General features: G+C 37.9%; 1 protein-coding gene across 2 annotated transcripts in view; it reads left to right on the forward strand.

The window, feature by feature from the left end:
• ABI3BP (ABI family member 3 binding protein) overlaps window positions 1-23898 on the forward strand; it is a 165546-nt gene that overhangs the window by 134661 nt on the left and 6987 nt on the right. For both annotated transcript variants that reach the window (XM_086463717.1, XM_086463709.1), the window contains 7 exons: window positions 73-183; window positions 2903-2986; window positions 4218-4286; window positions 5537-5749; window positions 10177-10288; window positions 21908-21987; window positions 23455-23484. In XM_086463717.1, the coding sequence (XP_086319843.1) occupies window positions 73-183; window positions 2903-2986; window positions 4218-4286; window positions 5537-5749; window positions 10177-10288; window positions 21908-21987; window positions 23455-23484 (699 nt within the window). The remainder of the gene's footprint in view (window positions 1-72; window positions 184-2902; window positions 2987-4217; window positions 4287-5536; window positions 5750-10176; window positions 10289-21907; window positions 21988-23454; window positions 23485-23898) is intronic.

Genomic DNA, 23898 nt, shown 5'->3' on the forward strand with positions numbered 1-23898 from the left:
AGTCAGAAATGGGTTTCTGATTTTATGGAATTTGAGGTTAAATAATTAACGCTGTCTTGTAATGTCATTCAGTAACTACATCACCTGGCCTTCAGCATCCACCTATACCTCCTGTCAAGCCAACACAAATGCGAAGAAAACCTCTGCCTCCAAACACCGTGACTGGTAAACCAGGGAGTCCAGGTATCTCAGCCTTTCAGCATGTTATGTTATGTGTGAGATAGTACTCAACTGACTAGCAAGGTATAAGAGAATTTTATAGTACAGATTATTTTTTCTTTGATCTGTAATACTGCTAGAAACTAGTCTTCTGGAACATACAGGCCTCGTGTCTTTTGTCTTCATACATAAAGTCTGTTTTCCTTTGGTTTTCCTGACTTAGTTATGTCAAAATCATAAGGGAGCCAAAAGCAAAATAACATAATGCAAGTCATCTTTTAAGAAGATCAACCTTAAGAATATTTCATGTCTGCTAATAGCATTTGAAGTTACTTAATATGCATGTTGGATGGGAGATATTGAATATTATGCTTCAATGTACACTCCCAAGTGGTTATTTGTAAAGAAATTCTGACCTATATACATGGCACATCCATTAACCCCTGCAAATAGCAGGCTAATAGGCACCCAGAAAACTTACTACACTGGGAGGCAGAGTGAGCTGAGTTATTTCATCTGCAGAGTTTAGCTTCATTTTTGTGCTACAATACTCCTGCTTCCCAGTACCAGTGTAAGAGCACTCAGTAACTTTCACATTTCCTATTTTGTTTTAATTTTATCCTGAAGCTGATATTCAGTATCCTTATGTATGTTTTGTATATGGAATATAAGAATCCTCAGGCTAATGTCCCAGGTAGTCAGGAACTATCATCTCATTATCCTTAACATCACGAGAAGTGCTTCCCTCTTCATATTACTCTCTGTAGTTCACTGGAAATATAATGGTCTTGGCTCTGCTGTATTTCCCATTAGCTTTTTTTGGTTTGTTTCATTTGGGGCTTTCTGTGTTATTAAGGCACTAAAGACCTAAATAATTCTTTAGTAATTTGTGCAGCAGATTAGAAGCAAGAATCTCCAAACTGGATGAAACAAAATGTGTATTTACTCAACAGCAGAGCCAAGATCAAAATGTTGTGTCTGTACTTGCTGTAGACTGATGGTGTTTCCTTAGTAATAGCTACAACAGCACATAAGACATTGTCAGTCTTAAGCTGTAGCATAAAAAAAATGTTCACCTGATACATTTTCTTCTGCTTGTAATGGGGTCTATGTTAATTTTCTCCTTTAAGCGTCTAATTAATTTACCAGTGTTTTGAAATTTCACCCTTTTTCCATACACTAGAGGCCAGGTTATGTGATAGTCAGCAGTTATCCTACCTCCCTAGGCATTCAAGATGGAATAAATTGGTTAGATGATCTGGTTCTTCCTTGTGGGGCCAGTAGCAGATTTTCCTTTTTCTGTGTTTCCTAGTGTTTCATCCAGCTTAGTTTTAAACATCATAATTGAATTTCTTCTGGTTCCCTGGAGAGGCTGTTCCACAGTACTAACAGGAAAAATTTGCCTCAATGTTCTTCTTGGATTTTCCCTTTCATAATTCTGTCCTGTTTCTCTTTCTAATTAACACTATGATTAATTCCTTACTTGCATCGTTCTTACTCATCCAGTGGATGAGTATTATGGGAAGGTTCCTATGCAGACATTAAAAGTCTCCTGAATGGAAAAAAGGAAAGAAGAGAGTCCCAGAACCTTTGTGAAACTGGACTCTAGTAAGAACCTTAAAAAATTTCCACTTTATTGAGGAAATTAATGGAAGGTAGGGATTTTTGTTGTTTTAAACTTGGTTCACCAGAGTTCTGCCTTCAGTCACCATGTTCTGCTGTGTAATATGCAGGGAAGGTAACTTACATTATGTAGTTCTTGACTTTTTTGGAGCTGAGATTTCACAGTCATGCAGTGGTTATCTGGGGGTGTCTGCGTGTTTTGTGAGTGTAGTTCTTGTCTTTTACAGCTTTTTTGGAAACAGTCAAGACATCTCTTGGAAACCTGTTTTCTTTATTAGGTGATAACAGCTGCGGAGAAGCAGCAGTATCACATAATCTAAAATAATTTTTTAATAGCTATTTAATTATGGGAGATAATATTGCCTCTTTCAGTCAGTTTCTGTCCAAAATTATGGTGCCTACTACAGAATAGATCAGTTCAGAAAGAAAGCTTTTTCTCTTGGCTCATGTAGTGTTATAAATGTTGAAAATATTGGACTTGGTTGCATTTTTCTTACCTTCATTTGAAGTGCATCTTAATTTAATTTAGTGGAAGCTCCAGTACTGTTCTGTGGTTAAACTCTCAATGCAGACCATAGTTGAGGACTCAGTGTTTATCATCACACGTGTCAGCTCTAGCTTTGCTAATAGGCTGCATTGAGAATAGAAAAGAAAGGACCTTACCATACTTGAGGGAAGAATCCAAGTTTCAGTTGCTGACTTCAACTATTCTGTCTTAAAACTCCTGAAGAAATGTGCCTTTTTTTTTATTTATTTGAGAAACAATCAATGCTGATCATTTTGTATCCTTTTACTAGACTGTGTAGAATGGTTCTGTACATTAAACTAGGTCATATTCTAGCTGACTGAAGTCCTCAAAGATAATATCCAAGTAGCAAAGAATTTTCTTACTGTGTTTCAGGAGTGGGTTATATAGACAGTAAGGACAACTTGGAACATTCCTAAATCCAGCTGGAAGCTGCTGCATGAGTTTTGAGGGAATATCTTAGTTTAAATGAAAGTACTTGTTTCATGAAACAGTTGTCACAAAGCTGAGTTCTGTTAGAAAATCAGAAAGCTGTTTCACTCTCTTAAATAGTGAATGCCACATAACCACAAGTTCCTCCTTCTGTCACTATAGCTAAACCTGCTGGACCAACAACACCTGTGAGGACAGGAACGTCATATAAGACACCAACAGCTTTTGCAACTCCAGAGTATTATGGTAAGCATGTTAAAGACAGTTCTGGTTTGTTGGTTGGTTGGGGTGGTTTTCCCCATGAACATAAAGGTTTCATTATTTTTCTTTTGCTTCCCTTCCATAAAGTATATTGTTGCATTGTATATTTAATATGAGAAGTATTCTGTCTGGGGTGATTCTGATTTCCTTTTGCCACTTAGCAACTTTTCTAACTTGAATGAGTTCATCTGGCTGTCTTCTGATACGCACCTTGGTAAATGGGAACATGACGGCCCTTCCATCTTTCTAGAAATCAACACATGCTTAGTAGGCTTTCAATACTATTCAGTGGCTACTTTAAATCTATGAAGTGAGTAGATAAGGCACTTCTTTTCCTGAACATTTCTTTTTGCACAGGACATAAATTCAAATTATTATTTGACTGTGGCTGACAGTCCTCAACATGGTTGTGATATTCTCCTAGCTATCCGATCAAACTGCTATCATTTAAGTAGAAAAAAATGTAATAGGGTAAACATAGCAGTTAGTTGGTAATTTGCCCTTTATAAAATTTGGAAGTTAACTACAAGTTCAGACCTAAATCTCCTTGAAGAGGCATACAGGAATGGGTTTGAAGGAGGGTGTGCTTGGTGGTTTTGAGCCAAAATATGTAGCTCAAGGTATGTTGTCATAAATGATGCTGTTTCTAATTTTCCTATAGTAACACTGAAATTCTTGTCTCCTTATAATGATCACGAACTCATGGTGACCCTTAGTGCTCAGTAAACCAATGTAGATGCTAGGTTTATTTTAAAATGCTTGTTGTGAACATATTGTGTTTTGTCTGTTGAGGTCCATTGTAGTATCTGCATCTAAGAGAAGATTCTGTTCAGTGTGGTGGCTATTTAATACAACACTGGTGTCATGAAACCTGACTGCTTTAGCACATTTCTGTTCACCAGTGTATTTGCCTTCAATTTCCTTCAAATTTTGTGGAAGTTGTACGCTCTGGGGACATAATTTGTGATTTCCTTGTTGCTATTTTTTAGAGTTCATGTGCCAACATAATAGGGCTATATATTATATGAATGTGAAACAAGCTCCAAAATAAACAGCCAATACAGTGCAAAAAGATGCTTTTTGAAAGGTCTAAAGAGCATTTTGCATATATTACATGAAGTGAATCCAGCAACAGTCATGAAGTCTGTCATGCTGCTGTTCTAACACTGAAACTTTGTATTTATTGCAAATTAAATTGTAACTGTGTTTCCCACAGTTGATGCAACTGTCTTCAGCTCAAGTCCTACATCAGAAACAGATTCTTCAGGCAAACCAAGGTACCAAGGTAGGATTTTAACAGCTATGATATTTTTATTTGGGGGAATACATTAAGGCTTGCATCAAAGTTATCTTGTGTGGTTATTCAAAGGCCAAAAGTCATTTGATTCTGTTTCACTTTGGTGTCAGATGAAAGGGCCATAGTGCAGGCTAGCAGCATATTCTTGACTAAATTTTACTTCTACTTTCTTCCTTGCTACCACCTCCTTGTTTACAGTCTTGCCCACAAACATGTTGTGGCTCTTGTGTCCCAGCAGTAGTACAACTGCACACTGTTCACATTCCACCAAACCAAATGAAAATCTTCCTGTGGGCTTGCAAGCATACGTGGAGAGGTATTGCCCCAATACCAGTGTACCTTACCATAAGGGAAATCTACCCATCACATATGCCTCACCTCTCGTTCCAGGCTGTGCACATTCAGATAGTCTAGTAATATGGTAACATATACGAATAAAGTAGTCAAGTTACTGCTATTGCAGTAATGTAGAGAGTTTAGCAAGGTGAGATGACAGGAAGAAGTGCTTTTGTGCCAAAGGATTTTTCAGATTTTTTTCTTGGTCTGGTAAGAAACAATACATTTCTGAAGATACTGTCTTTCTTGTAAGAGCTTATTGTTTACATCCAACAGAAGTTTTAGTTTTAGAACTAATGTGTTTGTCTTCAGTAATCTTCCTGATTTTGATGCAGAGTACAAGACATTTGCCTCAGAAGGTTTGTTTAAAGTTTTGATCCTATCCCACTGAAAATGGTTAATATTTTGACAAGTCACTTTAGAAACTACAAGTTTAATGATTGAGTGACTCAAGACTAAACTTGTTACTTTTTCTGGTGAAACAAAGAGGTGATGGGCACTACATCTTTGTATTAGCATAGTGCTCAAAAGCTGCAAATGGACTTGTAATGTCATTTTACTATAGAAGGACTAAAGTTAATTGTCCTATTTTATGATGGAAGTTAATTCTTTCAAGCAGTGCATACCACCCACTGATACCTTCAGAGTGATATTTCATCAGTGGTGCTAACAGGAAGGGCGTGAAGGCAGTGTAAATTCCAGATCTAACAACAAAAAAAACCAACAAGCAACTTAATGTTGAATATATGTGTGTTTAGTTTTAAATGTTCATGTTTGACTTTGACTTGTTGTGCAGGTTTTACTCGGTGCCCTGAGATGGAAGTTGTCCACTAGGTGAAATAGCATTGAAGCTTCGTAAAAACACTCTATATTGAATAACAGCTCTTTTCTATTGCTTTTAGCCCCCCATGTCAAGTACATGAAGAAAGATGATGATGTGCCCTGCTCTATCACAAGCTCTCTTGAACATTTTCCTCAAGAAGAAGCTGGCAGCAAGGAAGAACCTACTCGTCCTCCACAAAATCCTCCAACCAATCTCACAGTGGTGACTGTTGAGGGCTGTCCAACCTTTGTCATATTGGATTGGGAAAAACCAGACAATGACACTGTTACTGGTTGGTTTGATTTCTTTCCTCCATTGTATCAGAATACAGTATGTTCAGCTTATTTTTAGTTTCACAGTGGTTTCGTGCCATTTAAAAAATACTTTAATCCCAAGGGAATCTTACACCCCCGAGCTTTCATTTTGTGCTACTGTCAACTCCAGTGTGGATAAGAAAATGCTACTAGATTAGAACAAGATTTTCACAGCTGTGTTATTGGTATCAGTGATGACACCAAAAAGATACTTAAGAAGTATGACTCTGTGTCTTCTCTTAATTTCTGGCTTCTCTGTGTACGGGATCTGGTAGGATCTAGTCGAGAAGTTCCAGCAATGCAACAGTAGTCTTTATTATGTAGATGCATACACATAATGTAGACATCTTTCTTGACCTGAGGGTGCTGTTGATCAGTGGCCTGGATACAATGAAACCTTACATCCATCAAGTAAGTCAGTAGAACTCTGCCGGCATAATACTTTCTGTACCCACCATAGGATCACTAAGTTCTCTATGTTAAAAGAATCTATTTGTTTTTTTCATTGCAAAAGGAAGGTTCTTGTATTGAGAATAAATCCTTGAGTCATGCAGGAGTCAGTACATAGACAGATAATGATGCAAGATGACCATCTGTAATCTTCCTGTCATCTTCTGTATATCAACACAAGCGTACTAAAATTTAACATTTAAATTAATTAACAACTGAAAATTATGGTTCTTCTGTACTGTCAGGAAAATGGCTTTTATTTTTACAATGGACATAAAACTCTGATTTGCAAAATCACTGGCTTATTACAGCCATAACTAAACATATTTGGCTGTGTTGCATTACAAGTGAGTAGAACAGATAAGACTAGGAACTGTGACGACTAAGACTTGATCATTAGCCATTCACATTAGGATGTGAGTCAGATGTTTTCAGATGATGTTGTATATGCATGCCATAAGAGATTTCAATGCAGGGGTATAATCAGGAGACTGTCACAAGTAAGGCCTCTCTCTTCCCCAAATTAGTCCCTCCTTGATTTTCTAGAAATAATTACTAGGTTTAGACTCTATTCTTTCTTACTCTCCCTGCCATTTTGAAAAACAAAAAATGCAACACCAAAGGGATACTCAAAACAAAAATTATCCTGCACTTTTTTCTTCTGGGGAAGAGGAAGAAAGTTAGCCCTTCTGCTGGATTAAGAGGACTAAAAAGAGATTGTAGGCTGATAAAAAGTACAACAAGAGAGAAGAATGGTTACCTGACTTGCCTTCCACAATGTGCATCATCCTGGAAGAAAAGGAAGTGTGAGCTTACTGTTAACTTTAGAATTAGGCTGAGGATAGGCTAATATGATGCCTAATTAACTTTAACTTTTGATGAAGTTTATTTTCTTCTATGACTATTCTGTGATAACTGAGACACCTTGAATATACTTCCCCATTCCAGAAAAGAAGATTAAAATCTTCTGCAGAATATGTGACTAATATGTGTTTTGCTTCACTGAGAAACTTTGGGTTTCCACCTAGCTATCTTCCTATCTAGATGTAACAGCCTTCCCATAAAGAGCATCTTCATTCCTTTTAACTTCAACATGTAACAGAAAATGTTTGAACTCTGTGGCTTACAAATGCTCTCATTGAGCTTGTCTCCTTTGTATTAACTTCAAAAATTTACTCAGTTAATGACTCATCCAAGGATACTTTCTGAATTCAAGAGAAGGCATTGAATACCATATTCTGAAAACAGTGATTACTTCATATTGGCACCAGTGTGACATCACTTGTTTAGACAGACTTAAATCAAGTTTGCTGTCATCTCTTTATTTTTGTAGTTTACACATGTTTTTTCAATCATCTGATTTAGGCATCACATCTTTACTTCAGTGTGCTGTTTCAGATACAAAATTTTCTGTGGAAACCGAAAATTTAACTTGCTGAGCCATTTTTTTGAAACTGTTGCTTTGGTTGACTTTTATCTATGCACAAGGGATTTCATCATATTGGGTATTCCTAAAAACAAAATCATATTTCAGTAATTGAAAGGTCTGACAAATAATAACCAAAACAGTGATCAAGCTTACCTCCTTGTTTTCATAAAGGCTGCAAATGTCAGGAACTAAGAACATTGTGCTGGTGCTCTGCTACTCCTGTTGTGTTGCCACAGAAATGTAGGGCAGTTTGTTGTCTTGTGCACTGAGTAACAAGCAGGTATTGGATGCACTCAGTAGTTTTGTGTGTGTGCGCATGTTTGGCCATTCACATGTGCTGTGTTTTCTTTTCCAATCTGAATGAATTCAAAAGTTCAAATTGCATATTGACTTGGGGTTGGCAGAAGGCAGAAAGACTGAATTCCTGCAAAGTTACCTACTCATTCTCTATCTGGGTGTATCTAAGGTGGTGGATATCCACCCTTTCTCTCAGGCTTCCTAATAGACATAATTTCTCTAATGAGGTTTAATTAGGGCAAAAAAGAGACTTTGTGTGGTTTTTTTCTCCATGGTTCACTCAGCCCTTGGTGGCTATCTGGGAAAAGGTCTTTGTTTCCAAAAAGGAAATGCATAGAGAGAAAACACAGATATGTTTTACAAATACATATGAAACATCAATGCCAATGTCTTTGGTCATTGCATTGGGGTATCGTTTGAACAAATGGTCTAAAGTAAGCCCTCTGCTTAACTTTTTTTTTTCTTTTTTTTTTTTCTTTTTTTTTTTTCTTTTTTTTTTAACTGCCCTCTCATCTGAGACCCATTCCTGCAGGTCCATGAGTTTGTTTTCAAAAGGCAGTGGTTGGTCTTTTGCTATTCACAGGTGACTGTTGTGGGGGAGGACTTCTGAACATGGAAATTTTGAAACCTTCAGTATTGGCAGTAATTTCTTCCTTCATGCTGACTTTCTGACATACTTTTAAATCTATTTTAAAATTTTATGTTGCTCTGTATAAGCTCTAAATAACTGAGTTTAATACAAAGTAAAGATAAAAAGATGCTGTGTAGAGATTGCTTTTGAAACTATTGCAGTAAATCTGAAATTCACACGTGCATACACATATATAATTGCTTGGATTGAAATGCTGTGGAATTTTAGAACATAATTTTTCGGGGCTTCTCTGCACTTCTACTTAATTGCATTGTCTTATGTCATTTACCCCAGTGGTTTTGATGGCTGCTTTTTGCATAGACGAGTGCAAAGCAAGCCGTAGTTGCACAATTGAGTTAAAAATTGGGTCAATTTGTGTGTGTATACTCATTTACACACACATCTCCTATGTTTAGTAGGAGTGAGGATCTGAGAGTCCAGCAACAATTAAGAGAGCTTTTTTCTTTTTAACACTGAATCCCATTGCAGGTGTTTTATCTTTCTGTGTTGACAACAAATGTGCCTCCTTGTACTGAGCATTAAAAAAATTAGGGGAAAAAAAAAAAAAAGCTATACAGCCTGCTAGCATTTAGTTAAGAACTCAAAAATTAATAATATCGTTAGAAAAAAAGTAGAAAGAAATAGAAAGAAAGTAGTTTTCTATAGGTTTTGCAGCTGTTAATAGGTGGTCTCTTGTTCTCACAGTATAACACCTGTTTTATTCATTCTGCTGTAGATCTAAATGTTCATTGCAAATGTTCTTTGAAAACATTCTCCTTTGCTAGCTTACAATTAGCAAAGCTGTACTTCGTATTATAGACAGGTTTTAGGAAGGGAAAAGGAAGGAGCTTGGGAGGCTGTGAATTTCTTTGTGAAGAGACGAAAATTAGCAATATATTCAGCGTGTTTATTAGAAGAGGTTGTTATGAATCAGGACAGAGATTGCCTGCTAGAGACAGACTGTATCTTGGACAGGGCTATGACTGAAGGGGTATCTTCTTCCCAAACATCTGTTGTTAATTGCCCGTTCAGAGCATGGCTTGCACTTGGTGATAGACCCCAGTGAGATGAAAAGAAAGTAGTAAGACTCTATAAATCATATAAATACAGAAATAAATTTACTCAAAATTATTTCATTCTAAACTGGCATATTCCTTAAGTGCACAATCCAAGTTAGTTGGGCAGTTCCCTCTGGAAATCTTAAAAATACAGGTCTTATTTGAAGTTAATCAAGGTTTAAGCATTTAGAAACTGTACTTTCATCTTTGATACTTTTTCATTCAAACTGCAGAATGCTTATACTTATCGGTGTTTAGAATTTTAGAATGTCACCCTTGGGCAGAGGTGAGATGTTGAGTATCCCCTATCCCATAATTGAATTATGAGGCAAGATGAGGGACTAGGCACTCAGCAATCTGGAATTAGGTGTCTCTTTCCTAACCATTTTAGCGTACTAATGTCCAGACTGGTTCATACAATATGTCCTTACAGCCTCATAGACAGGAGGAGTGGAAATCAGATGAGAAAAGAGAGAGCAATGGAGTAGCTCAAGTAAGAGCTGTTACTTAAGCAATTTTTTCTTTACTGTAATTTTCCAGAGTATGAGGTTGTATCAACTGAAAATGGAGCAAGTGATGGTGAAAAGGAGAAATCGGTTATCACTACAAATCAAACCCATTCTACCGTGGAAAACCTAAAACCTGACACAAGGTAATTAAAGAAAATCATTTTCTAAGTTAATCCAACTACTTTAGACTGTTAGCTGTCTGCCACTTCAACTGAAAATACATATGTATGTAAGACCAAATTGCTTTTACTCCTGTTCTGATAGGAAAAAGGTATGCTTTGGTTTTGCTTTCTTTTAAGTTAACAGCTAAGACTCATCTGAGGAATCGTTGGGAAATTTCTGGGAGTATTTATGGTCTAGACAAACTTCAGAAGTAACCTGTTCTATCAGAAAGATTTAACAGTCAAATGTAAGAAAACATACCACTTTTTATCAAAAAAATCTTTTGAATGTGGCAGATAAAGAAACAAGCTGAACACAAGAAACCTGATATGTGACATCAAGATTTATATGTTGTCTCTCTCTGGGGTTTGAGGATGCTCAGCACAACTGACATAGGCTGTTTGCTTATTTAGATGGACATTCATTCAAATAGTGGAATACAAGCTGGGCCATTCTACAAAGCTTGACTATTGCATTGCATCACAGAGAGGCAAGACATCTTTGTCCTGTATATGTAGTTTTCTTTCAGTGTCTCAAAACAGTTGCCAAGTTAAAAACGGGTTGGTGAATTCCAGTTGATGGCATACATCTCATGCAACTAGTCCAAATAAGCATTATCATTCTTCTAAAAAAATCTCAACTTTTTTGTGGTAAAATTCAGAGCAGGGAAGAAAACCACTTGTCCTTTGTGTTGCTTATTGACTGCATCAGAGTTAATGAATGACACATTTTTTTTCCTGTAAGACTATCCATTTAGCGTTGGTAACTGGGTTGTTCTGTTTCAGATAAACTGCCATTTTCTATTATTATCCTTAAATTGGTAACACAGCACAAAGTTCTGCATAGAACTCATCTTGAACCTTTATTTTTAGGCAATGTGTGATTTAATCTGGGGTGTTGGTTCTCAGCTCATGTACTTGTGACCAGCAGCTCTGAGGAGGAATGAGGAACTATTGCAGAAAGTGCAGGGGAAAGGAAGAGGAGAATGGGAAAAGAAAGGCATGGGGCAATTGTGATAACTAAAAAGAGCTTCTTTGACAGACTCCAAAACTCATAAGATGCGCTAGAATTGCTGTGTATTGCATCAAGAATATCTGTTACTTCTTAAAGGCATGTGGCTTATGAAATGGTGAACTGCAGCTCTGTTGTTCTGTCATGTTAAGAGCCAATTAGGATATGTTAGCAACAGAACTGGAGACTAAGCATCAATTTCCACAAACTTTTCCTCAATCAGTTGAGAAGGCTTAGGGCAGACAGCAAAACAATGTATTTTTGAGAAAGTTGTAGGTGCTGCTAAACTTGTCAGGTTATGCTGTTTGCATTTTCATTTCAGTTCTGCTTTGAAATAATACAGTTGCATCCCTGAAAATAACTGTCTGAGATTCTCTTCCACTACACACTTGAACTCTGTGTGCCACATATGGTGACAGAAATGGGATGGATTTGGTTAAGAGTAGAAAAGACATGGAAGCAGAGTCAAGTCCTTGATGCTGAGAGCAGTGTCCAGATGGCCAAAAAAGAAAAGCATTTTTAGACTGTTCTTTGTTCAGAAAGGAAGCAAGATGGAGGCAGGCAGACCCACCTAGAACAGTTGGAAAGGTCATAAGGAAGGCAGAGGCTATGCAGAAGCAGATAAGATGGTTTTTAACTTTAATTAGCAACAATTCTGTCAATCCTATGAGAGAAATTTCAGCTTTTGGTAAGCAAGAGCAGACCAAAGAATGTAGAGAAAAGCTGTCTTTCAGAGCGTGGATTTTGTTACAAGAAACTAGATATGAGCTCAGTACTGACTGGTGGAGGCTGACTTAAGACATAAAGTGATAACTTTTCCTCGATGGGGTGGTGGCTATTATCCCCATGCCCCTCAACCTCAAAAGGGAAAGTCAGTGAAAGTCTTTCCGGATTCAGGAGGCCACCACCTGAAATTGAAAACCTTTTGATATAAATTGCAGTGCTGCACGTCCCTTGAGTCTCATAGGATTTAAAGGATGTAAAGTCCTTCTCAGAGTGACTCTGTTCAACTGAACTCCCATTTCAAAATGTGTTTCTTAATTTTGAGGACACCTTGAGAGCTTTGGCAGAAACACAAGAAACTGTTACTCTTACCATTTGAATCCAGGCTTGTTGGCACACTAAATTCAGGGAAAATAAGAAAATTACTAAGACAGCTGGCATCATGTAGACTGTATCAGTGTTGCAAGGAATGGCATATGTCCATAATAAAAGTCTCCTATCTGTCAGAGCTCACTAGATGAAGAACATGGACCTGTGGACAAAACTGCCTGAAAATAGGAGGAAGAGAGACAATGAAACATAGCTCTATTAATTAAGAGTCCCTGAAATGTCTGCAAATCCATTAAGTAATATATTAAGACTTGGAAGCAGACCTTTCCGTCACTAGACTTAAAGGAAAGAGCTGTAGAAGAGATGGAGCTGGAAAATAGACTTGGAAGAGAAAAAGAAATCCCTCTTGCAAATGATCATTTACGAAACTACCAGCAAGTATATGGAAAGAGATATGCTCAGTAGCAGAAGGTGGATTAACTGGGGAAGAACCTCTTGGCCTTGAAACGCTTTGGGGAAGCTGACAAGCTGAATTTGAAAGTCTATTTTTCCAGCTTTCCTGAAGCCATCAGTGAAGCTGTGTGAATCCCCTATGCTGCTCTGAAGGTTCAGTGCATCCAGAGTTGAATACAGTTCAAGACATATTTAAAGCAGACAGAAACAAAGACTTTCCTAAAGGAATAAAAATGTTTGTGAATATGATATTTCAGTCTCCATGGGTAAATTTAAACCAGAAAGATCCTATAGCAGCAAGAGAGTTCAAGCCTGTAATTCTCCAGATGTATGCTCTTGAGGAGCAATACATGACAAATCATAGAATAGTTTTTGGGTTGGAAGGGGCCTTTAAAGGTCATCTAGTCCAACCTCCCTGCAGTGAGCAGGGACATCTTTAGACAGATCAAGTTGCTCAGAGCCCCATCCAGCTTGACCTTGAGAGTTTCTAGGCAGTGACACTGCCCAAAGTCTATCATCCTGTTGAGGTCAATCAGGTAGGGTATGTTAGTCCCTGGCCCAGAAGCTAAAGAGTTAATTGCCCACATCCAGCAGGAGGGAAACAAGACAAACAGCTCTTCAGTGTGAAGGGGGCAGAACAAGCAGCAGGGAAAAACTGGGTGCATCCAAGCCTGCCAGATCATGCTGTTTGTTTGCTTTTCTGTTTTACATTCTTTTTTCAAATAGGTCATACTGCTACACCTCTGGGAAGCTCTGCAGTAAGCCAGACATCCGTCTTCCTTTGAGCTGGCCTTCTGACAAGGCAGCTTTTAAAGATTAGGACCTAATGGCCAGACTTTGAACAACTAAGAAATTTGGATAGTGTTAGGGAGGCAGCAATGAGACACTCTTACGTTCTCTCATGAAAAATGGCATGTGTGACTGCAACTGTCAGTAAGTACAAACATAGAAGTTAAATGGGATACAAATGTCTCTGAATCAGAGGATTATCATGTAGTATTCTGTGTGTCCATTTAGCTGTCTGAAAAGTGACTAGATCCAGAAAAAAATGCACTGGCTGAAAAAGGAGTTCTGACTTTCAGTACAGTCATCAAGTATTTGCTTTTAACTCATACCATGCTAATATGGAAATGAAAATGGACTTTCATAGGCATACAACAAATTTGTGAGGGTTATTTTTAAACAAATTAAGTTGTATGTATTATGGCAGTTTGTCGTATCTCTTACATATGCCAGCCTTCTGTGTTCTTGGTGAAATTGATTGCAAGACATTGAGATTCTTAGTTGAAATTGAAATAGCAATTTGAAAATCTGTCTGTGAGAACAGTCACCCTTCAAATAAATGTGGGGCACAGTCAGCTGCTTTCCAACATATATGTTTCATTTAAATTTAAAAAAAAAAAATTGTTCTAAAGGCTCCTGTACAATGTGATTTCTTGGCGCATTGGAATCCCTGTGTTTTTTTCCCTAAGAAAAGGCACGTTGTATCCATGCCTGACAGCTGACAACATCACATTAATTTAAAGGAATTTTCCTTACAGGATGCGTACGTTGGACTCTCTTTCACCTGGAGAACTGCCAAATATGGTGCTTGCAGTATTTCACTATCATATCTTAGAAAACTTCTGATAGTTTAAGTAACCTGGATATTTCGAACTTTATCCATCATTTGGCTGGTCAAGAGTACTTGAAACTGCTACTGTTCCTGGTGCTAAACTGCTGTCTGGGTCCAATCTAGAATTCTGTTTAATTTAATCAGATATTTTGCTTTTGATTATAACTTTTACCTAAAATCTCTCAAATCATGCGGTGTTGTTTTGCTGTGTGAGCTAGATAACTATATATACCTTTCTTATACAGATAGTTAATTGAATATAACTGGTGCCTGAAGAGGGAAACTCTCGTTTCATAAATAACTTATGCTTAAACATTTCTATTATAGATGTGTTTCTGTAATAATCACATATACACAGCTTTTGATTAAAACTTTGTACTGCAGTTAGCTTGTTACCCTTTAGATTACTTCCAAGAATTTTAAAGTAGATCCAAGTCACTCACTCATCCCTCTTCTCAGTATCACACTTAAACACACACCAAAACTTCTGCAGTTTTTGCCATCTTTACCCTTCAATTAGTCCTTCACTTGTTAAATGAGTGAAAAAGCCAAATTCCATTTGTCCTTCTTTCTTCTAGTGAGTCTGAACCAATCACTGAGCTACTCAGTTTTCACTCTGTTGTTCAAGCAGTGAAACTACTGTGCTTGTTGATTGACCTGGAGTAACCCAATATAGCTTTTAAGTCGGCCCTGTAGTGAAAAGGGGCCTGGACATGATGACCTTCATAGTTCCTTTCCAACCTGAATTGTTGTATGGTTATATCTTAGGGGTAGTTTCTGATCTTGTAAATCTCAATTTCACTCATTTTCTTTAATGTAGGCCAAGGCGGTTTTGTATGTTAGTGCAAATATCATTGGTTTCTTAGCAAAGGAAAATGAAAGGGATGCACTAGTACGAACTAATCTGACAATTTAATTTTTCATCCTCCACATGGAAATTCTGCAATTTTTATATTGAGAAAACAGTCACAGTTTTTTTGAGAAATGTGCCATTTATTCTTCTTGGAAACAGTCAAAGCTAAACTGAAGCCTGATTGTTTTGGTCACAGCAATTACAGTTGAACTTCCAAGCAGTCATTTGCTTGGAATATTCCAATCTAAAGTGTCATACAGGTCCTTTGTTTTTGAGTTTCCTTACAAGGCTGCTTACACTGGAACTCCTAGTTTCATTGCCATACCCAGGACTGGGCTCTTTATCTATTCTTAGTTTTACATTAAAAACTGCCCTTAAAAAGTATTGCAGTAACTTCTCCTATGATAATAATCAAAAAAGATCTCCCATGTCTGAGCCAAGGTAAGGTCACTATCCAGAGTTTTCAGTATTTCCCTCCTTGAGGTGTGTGTTTGTAATAAAACTTGAGATGCATGAGATAGAAATGGGCTGACTGTTTTTCATTTTCTTCATTCTGTCTGCTGTGCAGTGATGATGGGGCCTATCTGCCTCTTCTCCTTTGTTAAAATCGGTTTCACTGACCTGCAGTTTTTTCATGGACCTTTCCTAGCCTAGAATATTAAATGCAGATGTTGTTACTTTTTTGCTTCCAATTCTATTTTCCCATTTCCAAAGGAATTTTAGGTTAGGGTTTTTTTTTTCACTAGTTTTGGAGTTTTCTGACTCCTTAAAATTGATTTATTTTTTTAAGTCTTCCAGACATCTGATATAGTATCATTTTGACTTTTTCTGCTATTTCTGCTGGTTTCCCTGCCAGAATATGTAGTTCTTATTTCTGTATCCCTGCCCTATCTTGAAATATTTTTTTAATTAGGTGTACATTTCCTCTTTCATTCTAGTGGTTTCTTTAAGGGCAATTAAGTTCATAGCACATACCACTAGTGTCCAGGAAACTTTGCAGCACTAATTTCTATACAAGCCTTCAAAAAAGAATCTGAATATTGTTGAAAACAGTTCTCATGCATGTTTGCGTTGGCAATAATTGGCAGGTAGTAAACTAAAATATTAAGACTGCAGTCCGAGATGTGCCGACTAGCTCTGGGGAAGTTCAGGTAGCCATTAGAGGATGTGTCCCAGCAACCTGCTGGTGTAGATTTTTAACAGAAAAAATAATATTGATAAGAAAGAGAAAGTCTCTGACACTTGCCTTCCACAGCTTTGTAAAATTTCCATGTAGGTATTGATCCTTTGCTTGGTTAAGTAGTTTGGTGATTTCAAAATACTTTTCTCCTTTTTAAAAACATTTTGAGTAATCTTTTTTGGGCTTTTGGATTAGATTATGCCCCAAGGCAAAGTATATTTCCAGCCGTGAGGTCTCTTGAGGAACAGAAATAACAGGAAATTGTTTAAAATAAAAATCCAAGACCCCTCCAAAAAAAAACAAAAATCAAAAAATGCAACCAACCAAACAAAACTGTGAAGTAAATGTGAAATGTGTAGGATATATGCAGGTACCAAACCGTTTTTATGTGTGTAGATTATTTCCTTGTTTTCATATGTCATACTTAAGGTATGAAACAAACAAAAAAGAATGTAACTGTAATTTACTCAGGGGCCATACCAAGGAAGTCTTCAATCCTCTACTGAATAAGCTTTTTGTGCACTTATACACAATAATTTATACCTACCTGCTCATGCTGTTATTACCATTATCTAGTATTGTTTTGTATTGCAGTTAGCACCCAAAATGTGCTAATTGCATACAAGAAAAAAAATCTACTGATGCAGAGAGCTTAGCTTTTGTTAACAGCAAGGGCCAAGAGATGGGAACTACAATGAAAGCTGCAATCCAGAAAAATGCAGAAAGTGCCAGAAAAATGCTGGAGTTTTCTGTACTTTTTATTACAAAACTAACAGATTTCTGTACAAAGCTGCTGTTGATGTCAGGGTTCATGGGTAAGCATTTCCCATTTCTCTCAGCCTTTCTTCCAACTTGATTAGGAGAAAGACTCCTCAAACAAGCCCAGCAAATTTTTTTCTTTCTTTTTTTTCCTTCTTTCTTTCTTTTTTTTTTTCTGTCTTTCTGTCTGTCTGTCTGTCTGCCTGTCTGTCTCTCTCTCTCTCTCTCTCTCTCTGTGTCTTTCTTTGTTTTCCCCTGCTCTTAAAACTACTTTTGTGATCATACTGTTATCCAAGAACACTCAGCAGAAACAGGGAAGCTCTGTACATTGAGACAGTCCTGCGTGATTATCATCTAACCGCCAGCATCTCCCCAGCGATTGACCTGAAATCCCAGGACTGTACTCAGCTGCTGCAGTCCTCCTATTATGGTGAAAATCTCTCTTCACCTATTTTCAGTTCTGCAATCTTCAGTCGTTGTCTTTTGCATGATTTGAAAAAATGCAGGAGCAGCTGCGTCTGCCAGAGTTCCGTGTGGAATAACAATTTCCTGTGGTGGAAAAATACGCTTTGCACAGTAATTACTGTAAGTCAAGTCCATTTAATCTGCACAAGGACTTTTATTGTCTTATGCAGTTGGAGAGGGTTTGGGAGGCCTGTCTCCAAAGTTTGCAGAATAGCAATCTTACAGGCGTTAGAGGTGTGACACGTTAGATTGTTAGATTTGGGTAGCAGAGTTTTTGGCACCATAGGTACACAGATATAAAGATGGAATATAGACTCCAGTTTCTCATGAATAAGACTAACTAAGAGGTAGACATGCAATAATCATTATATAGCTTTCCTATTTCCCTTTATTCACTTTGCCCTGCATACTTTCTTGAACCTGTAAGCCTTTTTTCCCCTTCCTTGGGGTTTGTGTAGAAGTGCATGAGATTACAGCAGGTACCCTTTTTTCACCGTTTTATTTTTATTTTTCAGATCTTTCACCTGACACACGAAAAGGGAAACTTTAAATGGTTTTTTATGAAGGAAGCCACATAGTGGCTTTGAAATTACAGTTAGATCTGTAAACTCTATCAAAACATGAGCTCAGTCTAACTCTGCTTTCTCTCCCTTTCAGTTTTCAGTCAGCTAGTTACTTCTCTTCAACTCCCAAAGTGGTTGGTGGTTGTTCTTGCACTGTTGCAGCCACTGCTATTATTTCAGGATTTAATTTGGCAGAGGAAAGGAGCCTGTGATGCTTGGGCACCTGTAAAAACACCTACCACAAAACTGTAGCATTGTATATATTTTAGTTTAGAAACTTTGCTCTTTAACATTGTCAGAAGGAGGCTCCCCTAATTGACTAAGATAGACTTTGGACATTTCTTTACGACTTTTCTCCAAATTTGTTTATGTTTTTATGAGCTGAAATGTCTATGTGTAAATTTGAGTTTCAGTCTTGCCATAATTTTCCCAAATGTGGTTTGATCTTTTGCAGATATCCTAGTGGTTCTTAGACCACAATTTGAAAAACACTGCTTGGAAGATATTTAGTCTTCATTTCTTGTTTTGGTCTTGGAGTTAGAGAATTGATGGGTACAAGTTCATCAACTTAAGTTTTTTGGAAACAAGACTGGTTCCTATGAAAAATGTTGCCTGATGCAACTCAAAATAGGGCATATCAGCCCTTGAGGACAATATATTTGTACAAAAATCAGCAAAATACTTCAGTTTGTTTCAAAGTCCTCCACCGTCTTGTCCAGCTTGTGATTTTCCGCCTGACAGAGGCGTGTAAATCCAGCTTGCGAAATCTGTGAAACCCTTATGTATTCAGGTGAGATCCAGATGTGCTGGCTGTAGATTTTTATCTTTAGTTGACACTTGCCTGTGTCACTACCTTCCAAGTCCCTGCAGCTGCCCAGTCCACTTCCGTAAGGGCATTTCACCTTCTCACTTTTTGTCCTTTCCTTGTAGCCAGTCCTATGGAATCAAAAAACTCTAGGTCAGGGATCCTAGGCAGAGCTCTTCATGATTCCCTTTTGATTTCATACAAAGGGACATAAACAGATATTATCAGCCATAAGGTCAAACCATAAACTTCCAGTAAAGCATGCCATGTTGAGCTATCAATGATCAAAATTACAACCATAGCCCTAGATAAGGTGCTCCTGCTGTGAAAGAAGCAGGAAAACTTCTTTGGAGTCTTTTATCTCGAGGCATGCATTAATTTGTACATTGTCCAAAATGTATCTTCTAGTTAATACTTTAAAACACCCAACTTACTAGCAAATCTTCATTCATGCTTCAGTGATTCTTCAGAAGGAATCTCCAACTGCTCTGCTACAGTTCTCTGAATAACGACCTTTCTTACCAGATGAAAATACTTCTTGGCCAAACAAGTTAGTTACCACATGCCCAATGTGAATATTAACTGCTCAGATCCAATTTTTAAAAGCATGTATTTGTTTAAACAATTTGAAGTTAATCATGAAGAAGATTTTGTGTCTAGAACTTATTATTTAAGCTATTATTTATTTAATGTCTCTCTTCTACAGTAGAGTAATATGAGTTGCTCATAACAGTCTTGTAGCATGTTGGAATAAATGTTAAAATTACTCCAAATAGACTTTTTAAAGCCCGTGCTTAAAGCAAGCCCATGTTTTACTTAGAAATATCCATGGATTATCCACAATGCATCTGTTCAGCATACCAATCTTTGTAAGTATTTCCCTTAAAAAAGAAAAGAAAACCCTAGAAATAAAGGCAATTGCTTATGTAAGCAATTTCAAAGTTAAATATTGTCTTAGAAGGACTGTGGATGGAAAACAGTTGCCTGTTACTGCATGATTAGTCCACCGAGTTTAATTAGCGAGCTGTTCAGGTTTTGCGGGAGCCAAGAAGCAATGAGAGGTAATCCAAAATTTGGACTGAATTATTCTGTCTCTTGTAGGGACTTGCAACTGGAGTTTACAAATTTCCAACCGTGCAAAGTGTGGTATGTGTGTTTTCTTTAGAGAAGTGCTGTTTGAAAACAATTTCAGCAATACATTACAATGCTATGTTATAGTCATGAGCTACCAAGTTATCACTGGTAAGTGATCCCTCCTGAGTCAAGAGCTGGATGTTTACTTGCCCACTCCTGGGATTCTCATTTTGCTCTGTGTTTAGTCTCTGAGTTAGGGCCCGTTTTTCAGGCCTGCAGCCCTTTTGACTCGTGTCCTGTGGATCTCTCTCACTGATGAAAAAAATGCCCTGTGTTAACAGAGATTCATCACGTATACATTCGAAGCGTGTGAAAAGTCTCTCTGTAGGTGGCATGTGTGGGACAAGTTATTGCTTATAGCTTATCGGGAATGCATGGAGGGGGTGCTGTAGACTGGGTGTATACATGCTACTCACCAGGGTGCTTTGGCATGGAGGGCATGCACGTCACACGGCGGGGCACTGAGACATTGCTGAGCAGTGAGAAAGTCCCAGTTGCTGCCAGCCTGGACCCAGGAGAGCTGAAAAGCAGCTTCCTGGGGTAGTGTGTGCTCGGAGGAAGGAAATACAGAGTCTGTTCCTAGCTCTGCCCTTGATGTAAGATCTTAGGTGTGTCCAGTGTCCACCCTTGTAACTCTCTTCTTGCCTCATCTGTCTGTGTTTTCTGTGTAACATTTTTAGATTTGCAAGTGTCTTTCCATAGCTGTTTACCTAGAGCTTCTAATTGAAAGTGTAAGTTTCCACTGAGCTGCAGAGTTAGAAATGCCCTTGTCTTGCTTGTCCATCACTGTTAATCAAGTATTGAGGAGTGAGAGAGGCTTAAGCAGAGGAGCCTGGCTTGGATTTTTTTCTTCAATCTTGTTTGTTTTCATAATTACTCTGCCAAATTTCACCCTGAGACTCCAGCGTGCAGGAGTAGAAGGTCTACCACCTCTCGGAGAGCAACCATATGCTGCCCTCAGATTCTGGCCATTTCTTGCAAATCTTCTACTTTTCTTTCAAGTATAACAGCTATCACCATCACTGGTACAGGAACGGAGAATAGAGGACATCACAGAATGTTGGTTCCCAACACAGCTGTGATGAAAACACGAGAACTACAGTACAGATTGGTGTTGTGTGACATTACTACGAAAAGAAAGAGATGCTGCACAATGTCTTTTCATTACTTCATATACTAACTATTAACATATATTCAAGCAATTGTATCTTTTCCTTGGCTGAGGTCCTGTCCTGGAAGATATGCCCTGTGTTTCACCACTGGCCCTGTCTGTCACTGTTTGTGGGCCTGAGAGGCATTGCATTGGAGGTTTGTGTTCTTGTGAATGGAAAATGTGCAAATAAATACCAATGTGCTTTACTCAATCTCTGCTTGTCAGGTTGCTTCTGACCTCACCTGAACCGCTCCCTTTGCCAGAACTGAAACTGCATGTTTGAAAGGAGACGGGCTTAAATCCGTGATGCGTTAAATCTAACATTAATAGTACATGTACAAAGAATTATTGAAAAGATGGGTAAATTATGTGTTCAGAGAGGCCTTATACACTTAGGACAAAGAATGTCTCAGTGTTTTCAGAGCAAGAAATGAGGCCTTTTGTTCTTGTCCAGGAGGCAAGCAGCCCCAAGGTGTGTGTTGGCAGTTTGTTTGCTCCAGACTCTGTAAGAGTGCTTGGTTTGCAAAATTTTAATCTCTTCTATTTTATTCCACAGTTATGAATTCCATGTGAAACCTAGAAACCCTCTTGGTGAAGGTCCAAGTAGCAATGTTGTGGCATTCAATACCGAATCAGGTAAGAGCTTCCAAAGGTCCAACCATCACTTACAGTGGCTCCAGTGTCCATGTTTGTGGGATATATGAAAAGGCTCTCTTGCTTCATTTTGTGCTTTTGGTCTTGCTCTTTACTACCTCCAGATTGGCTTTACATTACTGAGCATGCTACAGTAGTGCCTGGAAGGTCAGCCTGAGATCAAGGCTGTATTGAATGAGGATGTAAGATGGCCAGACTGCAGATAAAAGAACAGAAGCACAGATAGCTTGTCTGGTGTTCATTATGAAGAAACTAACTTTATCCTTAGAGAAGGCTCAGTCATTTAAGATTAATATTCTTGACCTTTTTGTATCTATCAAACTTATTAATGACTTCTGGATATTTTTTCTTCGGGCTGGTGTGTTTGTAGGCACTTTTGGTACCTGTTCAATAAGGCTGATGTATAATAGTGATGTCTTTTGGCTGAAATAAGGATTGAGAAATAGCAGTTGGGAAGAGTCAATGTCCCAGTATGTCCTTTTCCATCCTGTTTACTCTCCTGTGAAACTGTTAAAGAGGTGTATACAAGCCTATTTTGACCATTGGTTGGTTCCCAAGTTAAGTCCTACCTGACTCAGAGGTGAGAATCAGAGCATGTCTTTGCTTTCCCTATTCCAGTTCCCCATGAGGCCAACTGCAGTTGACTTGTTGACTTTATACAAGCAAGATACCGTCTTTTGTGTAGAAGTGTTTGTTGCTTGATAGTACTTAAGGACCATATAAAACACAAAATGGATTTATCCTTTCTAAAAGGACTTTCTCAGTCTCTGTTTCGAGCCAGGTGTAATAATATAGTCCTCGTGTAGTGCTGTCACTGATGGATGAGAGTTTTGGCTGAGCAAGGGACTAGTCAGGGAGGAGTTCAGACTATGCCACACATATTTAAAAATGGTGAATACACTCTTTGTAATCCTAGATTGTTAAAACTGAAGAAATGTTTATGCCAAGTGCAGTTTTCATGAATGACAAGGATTATGTTCTGTCTCCTATTTAGCTTGGACAAATGAAGCGGTCAGTTTTCTTTTTTTTTAATTGCACACATCCATTTCTTGCTTTTGGGTTTTCATAGAGAAGTTTTGTGTGGCAAGTATTATGGTGGGGTCCTTTTTATTATTTAAGTTTTGAAATTGAAATTTTAAAGAAGATGCAGTAGAACGGGGGTTTGCTGGTTACAGATTTAAACTCTTGTTCTTACTAGAACTGTGGTTCACTGATATTGTCCCACCAGCAAAATTTTTAAAGGCTCATTGATGCTGTAGGTTCACATAAGAAATATATTTCTTTTAATATAATTTAATACAAAAGTCAGCTTTGCTTCCAAAACTCTTTCTGTTTCACAAATTACAGCTTATGTCAACAGTAGAAAATCACTTACTGATGCTTTTCCATTGAAATATTGGGAAAGTTCATTTTACAGTGTCTGACTGAATGTTTGTTTTCTTCCCCCAGCGGACCCAAGAGTGAGCGAGCCAATTTCAAGTAAGCCTTTATGTATAGTATAGTGTCTTCTGATCAGGATTTTTTTTCAGGAATGAGATAGTATAATTTTTGAGGGGGGTGGCTGTACTGCACCAATTAGGTGAGTTATGGAATCAAACAGCACTTACACAGGATTTTACTCCTTCCACCCATACCCCTGGTAAGGAATTCATGCCAGGCTGCTTGTTTGCCTGAGCAGAACGCAATCAGCATGATGGGGTGCTCCCATGGCAGCTGGGCTGGCTTCAAACCAACGTACACAAATGAGCTGAGGACAGCTTCATATTTTCTCAGCCTTGTCATTAGAGCAAAAGAAAGCCTTGTGAAATGGATAAGCTACTCCACGCTTTTAAAGTGAGTTTACAGAGCACAACTCAGAGGATACTATTTATCTGCCATTGTGCTTTAGAAAAC

The sequence above is a fragment of the Leptosomus discolor genome, chromosome 1 (assembly GCF_034619465.1).
Source record: "Leptosomus discolor isolate bLepDis1 chromosome 1, bLepDis1.hap2, whole genome shotgun sequence".
Lineage (NCBI taxonomy): Eukaryota > Metazoa > Chordata > Aves > Leptosomiformes > Leptosomidae > Leptosomus > Leptosomus discolor.